The sequence below is a fragment of the Syngnathus acus genome, chromosome 19 (genome assembly GCF_901709675.1).
Source record: "Syngnathus acus chromosome 19, fSynAcu1.2, whole genome shotgun sequence".
NCBI lineage: Eukaryota > Metazoa > Chordata > Actinopteri > Syngnathiformes > Syngnathidae > Syngnathus > Syngnathus acus.
In genome coordinates, this window is record NC_051103.1 from 7597775 (window position 1) to 7613340 (window position 15566).

General features: G+C 42.3%; 4 protein-coding genes across 4 annotated transcripts; 2 read left to right on the forward strand and 2 right to left on the reverse strand.

Moving 5' to 3' along the window:
- Window positions 1-106: 106 nt before the first annotated feature.
- On the reverse strand, window positions 107-4846 carry naglu (N-acetylglucosaminidase, alpha). Its single transcript, XM_037278772.1, has 6 exons — window positions 4332-4846; window positions 3010-3157; window positions 2801-2947; window positions 2606-2691; window positions 1921-2177; window positions 107-1461 (listed from the first exon to the last, which is right to left on the reverse strand). Exons 1-6 carry the CDS (start codon window positions 4742-4744, stop codon window positions 248-250), a joined length of 2265 nt encoding a protein of 754 aa, XP_037134667.1. The 5' UTR covers window positions 4745-4846; the 3' UTR covers window positions 107-247.
- A 390-nt stretch (window positions 4847-5236) lies between these two features.
- On the forward strand, window positions 5237-7479 carry tfam (transcription factor A, mitochondrial). The gene is made up of 7 exons (XM_037278997.1): window positions 5237-5488; window positions 5799-5935; window positions 6048-6118; window positions 6293-6442; window positions 6566-6661; window positions 6799-6855; window positions 6945-7479. Exons 1-7 carry the CDS (start codon window positions 5403-5405, stop codon window positions 7203-7205), a joined length of 858 nt encoding a protein of 285 aa, XP_037134892.1. The 5' UTR covers window positions 5237-5402; the 3' UTR covers window positions 7206-7479.
- Window positions 7480-7561: 82 nt separating this feature from the next.
- zgc:171971 (uncharacterized protein LOC569690 homolog) lies at window positions 7562-10358 on the reverse strand. Its single transcript, XM_037278964.1, has 8 exons — window positions 9678-10358; window positions 9566-9612; window positions 9184-9329; window positions 9000-9124; window positions 8825-8900; window positions 8531-8754; window positions 8315-8467; window positions 7562-8237 (listed from the first exon to the last, which is right to left on the reverse strand). Exons 1-8 carry the CDS (start codon window positions 9867-9869, stop codon window positions 8124-8126), a joined length of 1077 nt encoding a protein of 358 aa, XP_037134859.1. The 5' UTR covers window positions 9870-10358; the 3' UTR covers window positions 7562-8123.
- Window positions 10359-10790: 432 nt separating this feature from the next.
- LOC119138611 (cerebellar degeneration-related protein 2-like) lies at window positions 10791-14349 on the forward strand. The gene is made up of 6 exons (XM_037278869.1): window positions 10791-11063; window positions 12510-12622; window positions 12694-12842; window positions 12961-13125; window positions 13203-13410; window positions 13471-14349. Exons 1-6 carry the CDS (start codon window positions 10985-10987, stop codon window positions 14233-14235), a joined length of 1479 nt encoding a protein of 492 aa, XP_037134764.1. The 5' UTR covers window positions 10791-10984; the 3' UTR covers window positions 14236-14349.
- The last annotated feature ends 1217 nt before the right edge of the window (window positions 14350-15566 follow it).

Genomic DNA, 15566 nt, shown 5'->3' on the forward strand with positions numbered 1-15566 from the left:
CATTTGACCTGCTTTCCTAATGGCCAGAATCAAACATGAATTAATTTTGTTTTAAATAAATGTTTGCATTCCAAAACCTGGTGAATTACAGTCAAGTCATAATTTAACAAGGGGCAGGCAGATTTTATTTCTATTTAGATTCTGTGTCCGATAAAACATTTCTTTTGTTTGATCATTTTTCTCTTAAAGTAGTTTGGGGCACCTCTTCACATTCTTCATTTATCGAAAATGTAGTCTCTGTTGCTCATTAAAGTCTTTTCAAGGTTTTCAAGGCTAGCGGGTAATACTTTAGGAAGATCCTACGGGTGATCTCGTACGTGTCACCTTGAGGCTTTGTGGGGTACTTTTGACCATTATAAATAAATCCCTTTTCTACCTGGAAGACCGCCTGGTTGAAGGCATCTTGCTTAAATGGCTGTCCACTGTCCAGACACTCCACCAGTGTTTGGACAAAAAGGCCCCATCGTTGGGCGTAGTAGTCCTCCATGAGGCCTCCCCACTCCTTGCTGGCATAGTCATGGATTTCACCATTGGGGCCCCACAAAGTCAGCTGGTTCCTGGCATTCATATCATAAAGCTGGGCCTCCTCCTCATCAATAGCCAAAGATTTGGCCTGCTCCAGCCATTTTCCCAACAGGAAATTCCGATCGCTGCAAAGTAAACGATTGAGTTCTGGCAAAAGGTCGTATATGAGCACCCCCGCTGAAACCAGCAGTTCTGGCAACTTTTGTTTATGAAAGGCATCTGCGATATCCAGGTAAAACTTGGTGGTCAGAACTTGTAAGACCTCCCGGGTGACATCGACCAGATCGTACCGGAACGTTTCCTTGGACATAAGAGAAGGAGCCGCTTGGATGAGGAGTTGCCACGCTTTGAACAAGTCCGCAGGGTCGTACCAAAGGTCGGTTTGCAGGCGGAAAGAAGGCCGGCGCACCAGAGGGCTGTGGTTATGATTTCGATAATGTGGCACGGTGCAATTGTAGACGCTGGAAAACAGGAGTCTCCATGCGGCGATCAGACTGTCTTGCGTGGTGCCGTAACGACGCAGAGCATACAGAGACGCCCATTTGACCAAGTTGACGGGCTCCTTGCGCCACGCCAGTTCGCTCATGAATTCGTACATGACGGGATTCTGCTCGATGCCCTCGGGTGTCATACCCACGCCGACCATGGTGGAGTTGGGGAAACGCGAGGCTTTGAAGGGCCCCGAGTTGACACTCTCAACTGTGCCAAAGAGACCGCTGTTGCCGCCAAAGTTTTGCAGCATGCACCAGATGAAAGGCTGTCCGTAGAAAGACTCAGTGTAGGAGAAAATTGGCTCCGTCTCTGCAAACAAATCGAGCACGATCATCCGTCCAAGTGGCACGCCGTGTAGTAGGGCCTGGATCTGGGCAGGCTTCCAGAAATCGGCAGCACTAAAGAACAACCAACCCTGCATCAGCCAAACTGCCTGAGGATCGACTATGGAGAGAGCGAGAGACAAACACACATTAAAAAAACAAACACCAAAAAAAAAAAAACATGAGGAACAAGAAAGGGACTGTTCTGCAACATGGGTGAAATATTTAACTCAGTAGGGGACTTTTTGAAGGGTCCCCAAACTGGGACAATTAATTGTACTTGAAAATAACGACAACAAATTAACATTGGCTATAATCTTACAAACTGTTGCGCTAAAGTTCACACACTAAAGCCGTTTTTCCAAAGTTCCAGTTCAGTTGAGCAAAATAAAGTTCCAAATGGTTAAGCATGACCTGTTTGACATTGTTTTTGTAAAGCGCTTTGTTACTGTTGTGAAAGCGCTTCATCGATTGTATTATATTATTCGGTCACAGGCTACCGTAATAGCTGCATCCCTTTTTGAAGAAAATAATTGGATTTTTTCCATCATGGTTTGTGTACCGAAAACTGAAAACTCACCGGCGGTCATTGAGGCAAAGACGGCTCGACTGACCGCTGACAGGTAAGCGGGGTCCGAGGAGGGCGGAATCATCTCGTTGAAGGTGTCCGTGTTGTAGATGTGATCGCTCCCAAATTGTTTGATCACCTGGGAGAGATAGAGGGAACCAATCCGGAGGAAAAGCGGATCCCTCGGGTCCAAGATATAGGAGCAGGAGAAGCTGCAGTTGAAATGAGACCAAGGCCCCAGTCTTGTTACATTTGCCTCTGGATGCAACCTGAAATTAAAAAATTGGACTTTTAACAAGTTATAGAACATGCTGGGGAAAGTCAAAAGAAAATATAATAAATATGCAAAGCTTTTATTCTGAAATGGATGCTTTTATTTTGAAATGTGCGGGTGGCTTAACGGAGCAAGCGCAGCAATTTAGTGGAAGTTTTCCACTTCTCAATCAACTATTTTTCTAAAAAGCAACTATAGTAATGCTAGAAGGGAGGGGGGAAAAAAAAAAACATACACAAGTAGCAGCTTGATAAAACATAAGTCTACACACCCCTTTTCAAATTGCTGTGCAAAAACACTGGTAAATAACTTTTGTATTTTTAAAAATGTTGAATCTTTTTTTTGCAGTATATAAAAAATTAACAATGATTGTACTAAGAACTATTTGCAATGGCAGAAAAAGATTAAAAAAAATTTTTTAACCTGAGGATTCCTTTGGGGATGTTCCCAGAGAAGGCTGGCAGCACTGGAATCATGCCAAATGATCTCATGCGTGCCAAGATTTTAAACTGTAAAAAAAATAATAATAAGGGCAATAAGTTTTAACCCTGTACTGAACCCTACTTTTTATCTGTCACATTGATTTGCTGTTTATTGAACGAGATAAGGTCACAGTACTTGGAGGGTCAGCTGGTTGACATGCCAGGATTGCGGCAGAGGCCCACCGAACTTGAACATGTTTCCCATGCGGTTCCAGGCCAGAAATGCCGGGCCGGCGAAGAATTCTTCCACTTCTGATTGGTTTAAACCAAGAGCGCGGTAAACCTAAAAGCAAACATTTGGTACCGTTTGACATTGAAGAGACCGAGATGAATTTTTGCTCCTACCTCTTGCCACAGGGCCTCTTGACCAGTGAAAGCCAATGGAAGATTGATCCCATTAAGTGCCATCCAGTCAATCTCCCTCTCCCACCTTGGCCAGTCCCACCACACAGTCGAATAACTTGCCGTGCAGACATTCTGATAGTAGCGGAACCTGGACACAGAGCAAATGGGATGAAGATGAAACATGGATCCTGTTTCCATGGACTGGAATGCAGAAATGTTTCTTTTTACTAATAGTTGAGAATAATGCATTGTTGAGAAGGCACAGTTTAGTTGCGATAAAGTATGAAAGCCCCTCTTTTGTTGTTACTTGTCAGGGCACCTCTGATGACTGCTGAAGCTTTTGAGTGGCAAAAACTGGTGACGTCAAAGAGAGAGAGGGAATGTGGCAAATTGGCACAGGCTGCTCAGTACAATATGGAACAGATTCGATATAGTTTGAAATGTTATATTAGATTATGGACAGATCAAATCTTCAAAAATGGAGAAAACGATTCCTAAATTAGATAACACCAGACACCTAGAATGTAAGCAATCAGCTTTTAATTGTCAGAAAATTGTTGAGTTCCCTTCCAGTACCCAAAGTCAACTTTGACCTTAAAACAAAAAGGTACATCATGGATTAATAGCACACCACACTATAACCAACTCCCCTGAGGGCAAACAAGATTTCTAACGAGCCTGGAATGAAAACCATCAAGTCGACACCCGTGTAATCGACTATTATACAGTCATGGGAAAAACAAATAGTGCCACACTTTGCCATGCTTCACATGGCTTTTTCACTCTGTGCACATGACATAACTAGGGTGAGCTGATGCGGCTCTAATTTACAACGGTTCGTTGAGAGAAATGCTCCTTTTAAAAGGACACCGTTGCCGCCCGAGTGAACAATGAAACATAATGACTTACAATGCTCTATTTGTCATGCACCCATGTGTTTTTATTATGTTCTCACTTGCAATGGGCTGCACAATGCAAATATTTCCATTATATAGCTGACAGTGACACCAAGTGTTGCGTAAAGAGCAAATAAAGAAATAAATACTTTTTATATGAACCCCCCCAAAGCTAATATTAATGAATGAAGATGAAAACTTGCCGTTTCATTCTTTTTTATTTAAAAGCATTTTCTTGAATTGTGTTAATTATGACAACCTTGCCAGTTAATAGCAACACCAAATCCAAGTTGTTGCAAATGATTAACACAAGCCACGAGATCAATGCATGAAACTAATTTGAATAGGCACAACTTTTTATTTTGCCGGAACACACCGTCCGTCCGTCCGTCCCCACGTGTCGGTGTGTTGGCTTGGGTCACTGACCTGTGCTGGGTGTTGATGCGGAGGACACCGGAGACTTTCGGAAGAGGACGGGGCAGATCCAGCTGATCACCGGACCACGACACGTGACAATTGCAGAAATACTTCAAGTAGTTGTAAAGCCCCGAGGCCACAGACACTCCAGTGTTGCCCGTAACGACTATCTTGTTGTTTTTCGTGGATTTGAGCTCACACACATCGAGGCTGTCGTTGGAGAGGCTCCGATTAACTATGATGATGAACTCTGTGGATCGGTTCCCCAGCAGGCGTCTCAGCAGCCCGACCACAGCTCTGCCCTGTGTCTTGTCGCTGCCTTGCGCTTTTAAGTGATCCAAAGATGGAAATGTACATGTCGCGGTCACGCACAGGTAGAGCACGACGGCGACAACCAAGCTGCAATCCCTCGTGGGTGACATTGCGATTCCTTCGACAAGATTTCCCACCGCAGCGCAGGTTTAAAAACAGGACGATGGCTCCATTTGTAGTTAACCAGGAAGCGTCGCGTTCCCGACGAACTGCGAGCCAATCAGAACAGTTCTTGCTTTTTCTGTCAAAAATCAGGGTACTGGATTATTATTATTATTTTTTTAAATGTTGTTCATAACATTTTATATTACATTTACCTTGCTTATATTTGTTAAACTTGAATGGATTCGTGTCATTTTCTGGCATTGAGATGCTATTTTAATAAAACAAATACATGCGTGAACTTATACTTGGTTGGTACAATGTGTTGTAGAAAATAATTCAAATAAAAATGTATGGATGTATTATTTAGTCATAAAAGAAGCATTTATCATAATTCTATCATAATTATCATAATTATAGGCGAAAAGCGAGGGTCCGCTGATTTGTTTTATCCTCCAGTCCAGTCGGTGGCGCTAACAAATATTTTTGTTAATACCCATAATCCACCGGGGGTGACTAAAGGCGCCTTTAGCTGCAGGTTGTCGTGCTGCATGTGTGCAGGACTGAAGGATATCGCATGTATGAATATACAATCGTCGTGGAATTTTTTGGTCTCGATTTTTTATTGATCCATCCGACGTCATTTTAGGTGCAAACAACGCCGGCATGGCCCCGTTCGGTTTAGTGACCGCAAGTGTCAGTCTTCTGGCCAAGTCCTTCAATTTCTTCACTTGCACAAACACTCTTGCAAGGTAGATAACTTTGCTTCAACTAAATTTGCACTCGAGTAGCTTTTTTTTGCATGATTAGTGCAGTATTTGGCAATGTTTACATATTAGTAAGAACTAATCTGAAACTATTTGAAATGATACCATAAGGGAAACTTCATAATTTCTTGGTTGTGGGGGTCATTTGCACAATAACACTTGTCTTCTTTTTAGGCAATGAATGATCCAAATGCATTAGCCAGGAAGTCCATAGCAGTGGCAGAGCTGCACTGTGATTGTTTACAGCAATTCCAGTAAATGCAAGATAGTAATATTTGTATCTTTGCTCTATCAGAGTCGTCGTCCGTACCTCATACAGGAACCAAGTAAAATGCTTGTCCACCCAAGCCAGTGAGCGTCCAAAGAAGCCTCTCAATGGATACATGAGATACGTCATGCAGCAGAAGCCAATCCTTGCAAGTCAGAACCCAGGTAAGCATATTCATCTCCAATCATCTCACTCATGAGCAGCTATGACATCATGAGCATCTTTTCTCAAAGCCTACGCTGATACAACTGGTCATTATAATCTTGTTTTCTTTAGACGTCAAAATAATCGATATCGTCAGCAAGATCGCCCAGGAATGGAGAGTCATGAAACCAGAGCAAAAGCAGGTATTTCATCTTAATCGCCACGGTGGAATTGTAAACGTTGAAAGTCATCTGTTCATGGGCATCATATTTTATTATATATAGAATATATTTGGAAATCGTTCAGCCCTAATACAGTATAAATGGGAAAGTCAGTTGACGTAACGCTAAATTGCCTGATTGATATTTCCCATGAAGCCGTACGAAGATGCATTTCTGCTGGACAATGAACAGTTTAAGAAAGAGCTACAGCGCTACAAGGACCAGTTGACCCCAGCGCAGATCGAGCAGCAAGTCATCGAGAAGAGGGACAGGTTGGCCAGGAGGAAGGCCATCCGCAAAAAGAGGGTAAGGGAATCAAGAAGAAGAAAACTCATGAGCCGTGATTGCTTGTGACCTGAGAGAGCAACTCTGATGTCAGTCAGCAAGAAGAACAATAAAGAAAAGATCAATATTTTTGATGTGATTTAGGAAGCAACCACTATGGGCAAGCCAAAACGTCCTCGCTCGGCATTCAACATCTATATGTCCGAACATTTTGAGGAAGCCAAAGGAGAAAACACACAGGTTAGTATTACCAACAATTTTATTTGTGCGCATCCCTAAATGAGCTCTCTCAAACGTACTTATTATTTTTTTGTCACCTCCCGACACGTCATGATGAATTTGTATTGTCTAACTAGATTTCATGTGTTGTATTCTAGGCAAAGATGAAGACTCTGTATGATCAATGGAGGAATCTTTTCGGAAATCAGAAGCAGGTGGGCCTGATTGATTCTAAAAATAGTCATCACCCTAAATATTGAGTAACTTTGTGCACCAAATGTATCAAACTGTCCATTTGTTCCAGGTCTATACACAGCTGGCTGAGGATGATAAAATCCGCTACAAGAATGAGATCAAGTCATGGGAAGAGCACATGATGGAAATTGGACGAAATGACCTGCTCAGAGACAAGACTATCTCGAGCCAGAAGCGACAGGCTGCACAAGCTGAAAAGGCCAAGATAAAAAAGAAAGTCAAGAAGCTAACCCCCAAAGCCAAATCAAGAACTGCTAAGAAGACAAAAAGCACGGTTGCAAAAGCTGCCAAAAAGACAAAAAAGACTTAGTCTTTGTTTTTTAGCGGAATCTCATGTTCCAAGTGTTATAGACTACTACTAACACAGGTCTGTGTTTTGTTGGTTTCTCCTCTTATTTGGAGTTGCAGAAAAATTGTTGAGGTTCAGCAGAAATTAAAGGCTGTAAACATCTCCCACTTTCTTGCCGTACAGGCTTCACTTTCTGTAATATATAGTCACACTTATTTAGAATATACTCTTAGGATTTATACATTATTAGCATCACCGTCCTTTTGTATTTTTTTTAATAAAAGAATCATATCCACTTTGTGTTATGTCAAACGACATCCACCTGACACCTGCATTGAGAAAAAAGGGGGAAGATCAGTTCAACACAAAAACAATTCTCTGGCAGGAAATCTACAAACAATATTTATGAAGTGCACAACTTCAACTGTTCAACATGAGCAGAATATATACAAAACATTTCAATATGTGACAAAAACATTTACAAAAAAAAAGGAGCATTCACTATACAAACATTTTGACCTCGTCGCTTTACCTCCGTAACTTCCAAACTGGTATTGAAAACGATACCATGGCAAAGACCTTATCAGTAAAAAGCAGTGGAATAATACTAGCTCACAGCTAAACAACTTCCAAATTTGTATTTGTAGTCATTCGATTATTAAAAGGATACAAATTGGAATAATAAGAAAAATACATTTGAACCATTTTTAGACACTTTTGAACATATGAAAGATTTTTTTTAAACATGTTTTTTTAAACATTTATAACATGTAAATATTAAATATTGGAAACAGGATATAACTGACGATCGTTTATTGAAGTTAGCACTCCGGGCTTATTAGCTGCCTAATAGAGCAATGCAAAACTACATCAATAAAACCCTCATGCTATCATCATCATCTGCTGGTGAGATGATCAGGATCCTTGTTGCTGTTGTGGTCATTGTTCCAATAAAGTTTGGAAATTTGGAGATACGACCAATTTATGGTTGATGTTTCCTAACACCGTCATGTCTCCTGTCTTACTGCCGGACACATTCACAGACACCAGTTGCTGAAGAAAAAGAAAAAAAAATGTAATATTACTTCCCTGACAGTGTCAAAAAAAAAAAAACATACAAATGTAATTACCTGAAGGAATGACAAAGCAGATCCATTAGTGATGTCCATGACAATATCGCCCAGCTTCATCTCCACCTTTCCGGACTTCCGTATTTGGAGTTTCCCCAGAAATCCCTCGGGGAATTCTGCCAGCCCAGGTGAGCTCTTCACCGAAGGAGACTCCTGGAGAGACACGGCAAACGATGGATCCCTTTCTATGAATTGAAATGCACGTTGTTGACTCACTTGTGCTTTCTCATGCAGCGGCTTCTTCTCCTTGGCTTTCTGAAATGTCGGTTCACTTTTTTGTGCTCTCACGGGCATACAGTCAGGTAACTGCATGAAGAAGAGCTCCTCCTCTCCAGACAGGCAGAGACCGTGCAGTATCTCCACCAAAGATGGCTGCTCTCCTTTATATTCTGTTTTAAGTCCGCTGGATGGCGATTCCAGAAGACGTTTCTCTTGGCTCGCTTTAAAACAAGAGCAGGATCAAATGATGAAAAAGGTAAACAATGTTTGTCTCGAGGTTGCTTTTCTTACATGTGCTCGTCTGACACAAAGGTAACTGGATCGGTTTCAGCTTGGCGTCATTCTTCAACGTTGGATCGCATATGAACTGGACAATAATGAACAATGTTGAGGTGGAGAATTCAAAATTGAATTGACAAAATCACTCCCGTGATCCTAGTTTAGCATTTGGTGGGATTGAACTCACATCATCTCTTTGTAGTATTCTGAGTAGTTCATCTTCATCATCATCATAGTCTTGCGGCTCCTCTTTGATAGGTTTGATAGGAGATTTGGTGGTGTCACACACTTGTGCAGCAGCACCCCAGAACCCTGCAAGATGACAATTGTGGAAGGTGCAGCAAAGACACAATGTGGCAATGGACAAGCACCTGTTTTGCGCGGTGTGTCAGCAGGACCCTGTTCAAAGATGGAGTGAGACTGGATGGTCTGTGGCTTCTCTTTCCTCCTGCCTCTGGTCTCTCTTCTTTTAGCATCCCTCTTTCTTTTTGGCTCCACTTGAATCTCTTCCTTTAATCTGGAATGATGTGGTTTTGAAGTAGGTAAAAGGTCAACCATTTTTTAGATGTAGGTCAAAATGTCTACTGGATTTTTGGCACTGATTCTGAATATACTCCCAAAAAAAAATCAAAATGCATTTTTTTATTCAGTGTCAAACATACATTTATGGACCAAATGTGCTTTTGACCAGTGTTTTTTTTTTTTTTTACAGAACACACCAAAATTCGACTATATTGAATGATGACCACTTACTCATCTTTGCTTTTCCTCACAGCATTGACGTTTGGCTCAAAGGTTTTCTTGGGAGAAAAGAGAAAAAGGTGACATTAAACAACCGTATGTAAGTCCATAGGTTTAAGTCTACCTTTGTTTTCTTCAGGGCACCTCCAAGTGTCAGATCCCTATTTCGGAGAGATGGCAGTCTTCGAGGTGCTGTTGGGCAAGGGATGCAACCGAGACCAAGTCCGTACAGTCCTCTGCTCGCAGGAAGACTCAAACTAGCCCTACTGTTAGTACCAGAACAACAAGGGACCTCTTCTGCCTCCTTCTTTTCCATAATTCAAGACGTTATGTCTGCAAGGACGGCATTTCGCATGTCCTTTTTATTTGAAAGTGAATCTACGATGTCCTTATTTCTGCAAATGGCTGCTAATGGTTTGGTTTTCACATGATTGAAATCTTCAAAGTTCAAACGTTTCACTTTGAAATGCACTTTTACTAGATGATGATAGCCAAGTGATGGTGAAGATAAAAAACGCTCAAAGCTCGTTTGTCTACTCTACAGCAAATCCCAATGCTACAACTTCCGGGCGATGACTTCCATTCGAAAATTGAAACTCCGGTTGTTGTCGCGGGTCGGTCGGTGGTAAGTGAGATTTCCCTTCCGCCTTGTGTCTCTTTTTCTTCTGTCCAAGGTCTGCTCCTGCTCCCATAGGAGTCGCTTGCGGTCGCAGAAAGAAAAGTGCTAGTTTCTATTAGCACCTACTCCTGTCGTGTTTACCTCCCTGTTGTTGTCTTATAACGACAATACCCGACGACAGCCACAAGAGGGCAGCAATGTGTTAGAATTACCTTTGCGTAGAAATAATGTTGATTATATTTACTGGACACACAGGCTTAATTAAGCTATAACGTCAATTATTATTAGCAATATTAAATTGATGTACATGATCTGTAAAGAAAAAAAAAGAAGTCAAGGCTGTCCAGGTGCCGCACCGGAAGTTGTATTAAGAGCCGACGTTGCATTCTAAAATAAAATAAATTTGAAACATTTATGCATGACTATTGTTTCAACAATACCAGATGGATGTTTTTTAAAAAAAAAAAAATCCTTGGTTATCACTTAATTTACGGGCATCTATGTCTCTATATTTAGACGTTTTTTTTATTGAATTCTCAGTGCCTTACCGTAATGCAGAGTATAAAGTGACGTTCGAAAACTAAGTGGAGGCTGGCCTGAGCGCAATGACAGGAAGTGTTCATCTTGCAACATCACTGCCACGTCTCTGCAGCAGCAGCACACATCGGGATGGGCAGTGGGGGATGAGAGGAAGAGAAAAGATCGAGGGAGTGACGGAGGAAGGAAATAGCAACATCCACAAAGGCAGCCCTGCCTGGCTGGAAGTCTTGCAGAATTAAGAGGGATCTCGTCGCTGTCTATTGTCTTCACCCATGCTAAACTCGGGCACGATGGACGAATTCGTTACCGAGGAAGAAGAGCCTTGGTACGACCAGCGGGACTTGGAGCAAGGTAAGATCCTCCTCCTTGGCCGCAGCATCCTAGCAAGAAGCGGCTGCAGCCGGCTGGCCGCCGCACCGGGTCGGTGACATTTCTCCTTGGCACTCGCATTACAAAGGCTCAATGTCATGCACACGCATTCTATTTCTTAGTGGGCATAGTCAAGACAAGTCATTTTGAATTAAGTCCTAAACATGTCTTCAAAGCAGGCAGTGTTTTCCCCCATAACAAAGCACTGAACGGTTGCCAAGTAGAGCATTTGCTCAGCTGGAAATGGGGAATTTCAGGATCTTGTACTTTATGAGTGTCTGCCCTTGATTTTGATCATAATAATTATCATCATTTATTAACAAGTCATATTTATAAATTAGGGGATATGTTCAGCAACAGGTTTCATAGCTATAAATGATGCATTGTATAAATCTGTGCTTGAAATAGAATGAAAGATATTTGGAAAAATACATTTAGGTAGACACAAAGCCATCTTTAAAACTTGCTGTTGACCAGTAATATTAACACCAATGACAATGCTGAACCCCACTTAGCTCATTTCCAGTCTCCTTTTTGTTGCTCACTCGTCCGAATAATATATTCCTGAAGGTGAACTTGTGCTGATGCAGACAATGTGCCATAGCATGGATTTGTCTCACTTTGGCTCACACACTGCACAAATGTGTGTGTGAAGTTCAAAGTAGCTAAACTTGGCATAGTGTGAGCCATTGGAATTCCTGATGTTATTGCAGCTCACGTTACAGCTCCAACAGCAGGAAAACAACATTTGCATGCATCTTTGTTTGGGCCTATTGTGTTTCCCCTCCTGGCCGAATTCCAGGAAGCAAATGCTAAGAATGGGCTTTGGTTTAAATCAAATGAGTGGCCTCCTGGGCTCTGTTAGTGCTAAGGTTAAAGTGTTTACGTTGAGTATGTAGAGCTCACTGTACTTATCTTAAATATGCAGATATAGAATTGTGTATCTATAAAACAAAATGAAAGCCTGCAACACAGGAGAGGAGGAACAGAAGAAGTCTTGTTTTCCACATTCCAGTCACTGGGGTGACACGTAGTCATATTGCCTTTGGAAGAAACTAACAGGGACTAGAAACACACGTTATGCACAACTCAGCATTTTTTTTTTATATATTAAGATATTCAATCGCAGGAATTAGCAGGAAATGAATATGAGCATGACGCAATGGGACATTTTATGCTTCAGGCCTATCTGGAGTGTGTGTGTGTGTGTGTTTGTGTCGATTGCAATATTTTCTAATGCAATTATTAGTATTGATTGGTCTGCTTCCTCTTTTTTTCTTTTTTGCTTTCTTCCTCTCTAAAGAGAAATGAACAAATGGAGAGATGCAAAGAATGTTTCTGTGTTTGCTTTCAATGACTTGATTGAGGTCCGAGATCATTTGAGGCATCTATTTATTCCACCATGATCTTAATCTTTCCCATTTATAGACCTCCACCTGGCTGCAGAGCTAGGAAAGACCTTGCTGGAGAGGAACAAGGAGCTGGAGGACTCCCTGCAGCAGATGTACATAACCAATGAAGAGCAAGTGCACGAAATTGAGGTAGGACTGCAATAGATCTGCTATAGATCAAATGAATAAAACAATCAACTGTGTATGTGTTTATCGGACAGTACCTGTCAAAACAGCTGGAGGTCCTTCGAGAGATGAATGAACAGCACGCCAAAGTGTACGAGCAACTGGATGGTACGGCGAGGGAGCTCGAACACACCAACCAAACACTCGTGACTGACGGGAAAGCCTCACAGCAAAAGATAGAGAGGTCAACTTTCACTCAAATGCGTTACCATTCTACTTTAATTAAATTATATGTATTTTATTTTATTTTATTTTATTTTATTTTATTTTATTTTATTTAAATGTCCTGCCTTTTGGATCAGGTTAAGCGGGACCATTGAGACATTACAGAATCAGGTGGAGACCCTTTCAGGCCAGGTGGAGCAGTTGCGCTCCGTGGAACAACTCCGAGTCAAAAGGGAGAAGAGGGAACGACGCAAGACCATCCACTCCTTCCCTTGTCTGAGGGAACTTTGCACAGCACCCAGGTATGCTCGTCTCACTACCGGACCAGTCGGCTGGTTTCCGCCAACCCGTGTTCGTTCTTCTACTTTAACCGCGTCAGGTACGAAGACGAGTTTGTGGTGGGCAGGGCCGAAAGTTTTACTTTGGAGCCCAAGCGTCAGCCCTTCGAAGAGGAGAACAAGCACCTGAGAGAGGCCGTGTCAGCTTTGCGAACGGCTATCCGGGCAGAGCGAGGACGCAGAGAATGTGTGGAGAAGGAGTGCCATCTGCTCCTTACGGACTTCTCGCGTCTGCAAACACGCGTTCAGGTGATTGTCGCACGATTTTTTGGACCTTACGACTATCTTACAAGTTTTTTTTTATCCAAGGAGGCTGAGAGTTGCCAAGCCAGGGTGCGGGAATTGGAGGTGGAGCTACAAGAGCTGCAGCAGCTACGCCGCAGCCGGACTTTCCTTCTCGGGAACGAGGACGACGGCGTAACCTTGACCCAGACTGTCCTCAATCGCACCCCGGAGACCGACACCTTCCTGGAGGAAGAGGTCGGCGAGACGGGAGGAGGCGTTCGGGAGGAGGCGGAGGGCGGAAGCGGCGTGAACGGGGAGGCTCTCCCCGAATCGAACCCGGTGAGAAAAAGCTGTAGCGACACGGCGCTCAACGCCATGGTGGCGCGGGATGCGTCTGGCCGCAGAAGAGGAAGCTACGCGCTTCACGCCAACAGCGTGAGGAAGAGAGGGATGTCCATCCTCAGGGAAGTGGACGAGCAGTACCACGCCTTACTGGAAAAATACGAGGAGCTGCTGGGAAAATGCAGACGCCACGAGGAAAGCCTTTGCCACGCCGGCGTCCAGACGTCCCGACCCGTTTCCCGAGACCCTTCCATGAAAGACTGCGCTATGGGCCACGCCCCTGCTCCTCCGCCCACTCCCACCCAGTCGCCGTCCACACCGGAAGCCATCGAGATGATTGGCAAGCAAGTGGAGGCGGTGGATAAGCGTCTGGGGCAGAACGCTCCAGAGTACAAGGCTCTCTTCAAGGAGATATTCTCTCGTATCCAGAAGACCAAAATGGATATTAGATCTTCCAAATCGACAAAATCAAGCAAATCCAGCAAATCGGGCAAACCGAGTAAATAGTTAGGTGTCCGCTTTTAGAGTATCGGTAGTTTGTGAAACGTCATACTCCATGATTCAAATCCAATCCAAAAGTCCATCTTGCCTGCTTTAGAATACGCTACAAATGGGGGTAAAAAAAATCTGTCGTCTTCTCACTAACTACACTGGCAAAACCTCCACCAAGGCAGAACTTTGGATCTGAACCATGCTGCATAGGTCAGAATCTTAGCGTTATGTTTCTTACCTCGATCACTTAGAAAATAAATCAGTATTTTGAAAATGATACGCAATTCTAACAGCAAAATAATATGAGGAAAAATGGAATGGCACACAATAGAACACAGTCAAATGAAATGAATGATATTGAAGCTACTCTACATTGAAATGAAAAACAGTCAGCATGGCAGTAAATGAGCACGACGTGTTCTTACGCCGCACGTTGTTCTCAAAATGTAAACTTAAGGCAGCCTTATAGCGCATTATATAACTATATAACGGACATAAATACACATGGAGATAAATATCAGTACTATGTTAAACCATGTTGTATTTGAAATAATGGAATCTAGGAACATTTCTATAAAAATAACATTGCTTTATGTTGACCCTATGGTGCTAGTTTTTTTTTTTTTATGTCTGTATGAATAAGCTTTCATGTTTTACTTGTCAATTATGACATCTTGTTCACTTTTAGTGGGAGGTGAATCACTCTTAGAATGCGTCATGTGAAATTCTTGGACTTATTGTGCAGGTTAAGCACATTTAATCTTTGCTCAAGTCATCAGGCTTGTCCCATCAGGGTTGCCACAGGTCGTAACTGGCATGGTTTGTTTTGTTAAGAATCATGTGGTTTCATCACATCTTATTACGGTATTTCATTTAACAACCTATTTAGTAATTATAGGCATGTTGAGACCAAGGCTTTGTCCATCACTTGCAGCCTACTTGACTGACTCTAACCTTTCCAAACTTTTTCATGATTAAATGCCTTTTTGCGATTGCCTGTGTATAGTATAAAGCTTTATGAATGTTTTTTTTTAAGCATTTTAAGGGTGCACGACAAGAAGTTGTGAAGGACAGAATTTTTTTAAATATAAATTTCCGGGATAATGTCAGAGAATATGAAAAGCTCTGAATAAATAAGACAGAATGACTGTGATGTATCAAGTGCATTTGAAGCAAAAGCCAGTTCGAATGCATTGAAAGAAATATTACGACTAGCTTTTATCAGTGTTTTTGTTTCATCTTTTGTGCCTCTTTGCTTGTGGGAGAGGAAGTGTACCTCTGTATATTTATTTTTTTACTAATACGGTGTCATTTCATCTATTGATTGCTTTACGTTTACTATCCAT

What these genes read in the sequence shown, in the direction of transcription:
- naglu (XM_037278772.1), bottom strand. Translation starts at nt 4,744, where the DNA reads ATGTCACCCACGAGGGATTGCAGCTTGGTTGTCGCCGTCGTGCTCTAC. An exon ending in CGCATCAACACCCAGCACAG is followed by an intron (nt 3,158 to 4,331) that starts GTCAGTGACCCA and finishes CTCTGTGTCCAG; the next exon opens with GTTCCGCTACTATCAGAATG. An exon ending in CTTTGCCTCAATGACCGCCG is followed by an intron (nt 1,462 to 1,920) that starts GTGAGTTTTCAG and finishes CTCTCTCCATAG; the next exon opens with TCGATCCTCAGGCAGTTTGG.
- tfam (XM_037278997.1), top strand. Translation starts at nt 5,403, where the DNA reads ATGGCCCCGTTCGGTTTAGTGACCGCAAGTGTCAGTCTTCTGGCCAAG. An exon ending in CCTTGCAAGTCAGAACCCAG is followed by an intron (nt 5,936 to 6,047) that starts GTAAGCATATTC and finishes TGTTTTCTTTAG; the next exon opens with ACGTCAAAATAATCGATATC. An exon ending in TGAAACCAGAGCAAAAGCAG is followed by an intron (nt 6,119 to 6,292) that starts GTATTTCATCTT and finishes TTTCCCATGAAG; the next exon opens with CCGTACGAAGATGCATTTCT.
- zgc:171971 (XM_037278964.1), bottom strand. Translation starts at nt 9,869, where the DNA reads ATGGAAAAGAAGGAGGCAGAAGAGGTCCCTTGTTGTTCTGGTACTAAC. An exon ending in TTTGTGTCAGACGAGCACAT is followed by an intron (nt 8,755 to 8,824) that starts GTAAGAAAAGCA and finishes CTTGTTTTAAAG; the next exon opens with CGAGCCAAGAGAAACGTCTT. An exon ending in CTGCTTTGTCATTCCTTCAG is followed by an intron (nt 8,238 to 8,314) that starts GTAATTACATTT and finishes CTTTTTCTTCAG; the next exon opens with CAACTGGTGTCTGTGAATGT.
- LOC119138611 (XM_037278869.1), top strand. Translation starts at nt 10,985, where the DNA reads ATGCTAAACTCGGGCACGATGGACGAATTCGTTACCGAGGAAGAAGAG. An exon ending in AGCAAGTGCACGAAATTGAG is followed by an intron (nt 12,623 to 12,693) that starts GTAGGACTGCAA and finishes TTTATCGGACAG; the next exon opens with TACCTGTCAAAACAGCTGGA. An exon ending in GAACTTTGCACAGCACCCAG is followed by an intron (nt 13,126 to 13,202) that starts GTATGCTCGTCT and finishes TAACCGCGTCAG; the next exon opens with GTACGAAGACGAGTTTGTGG.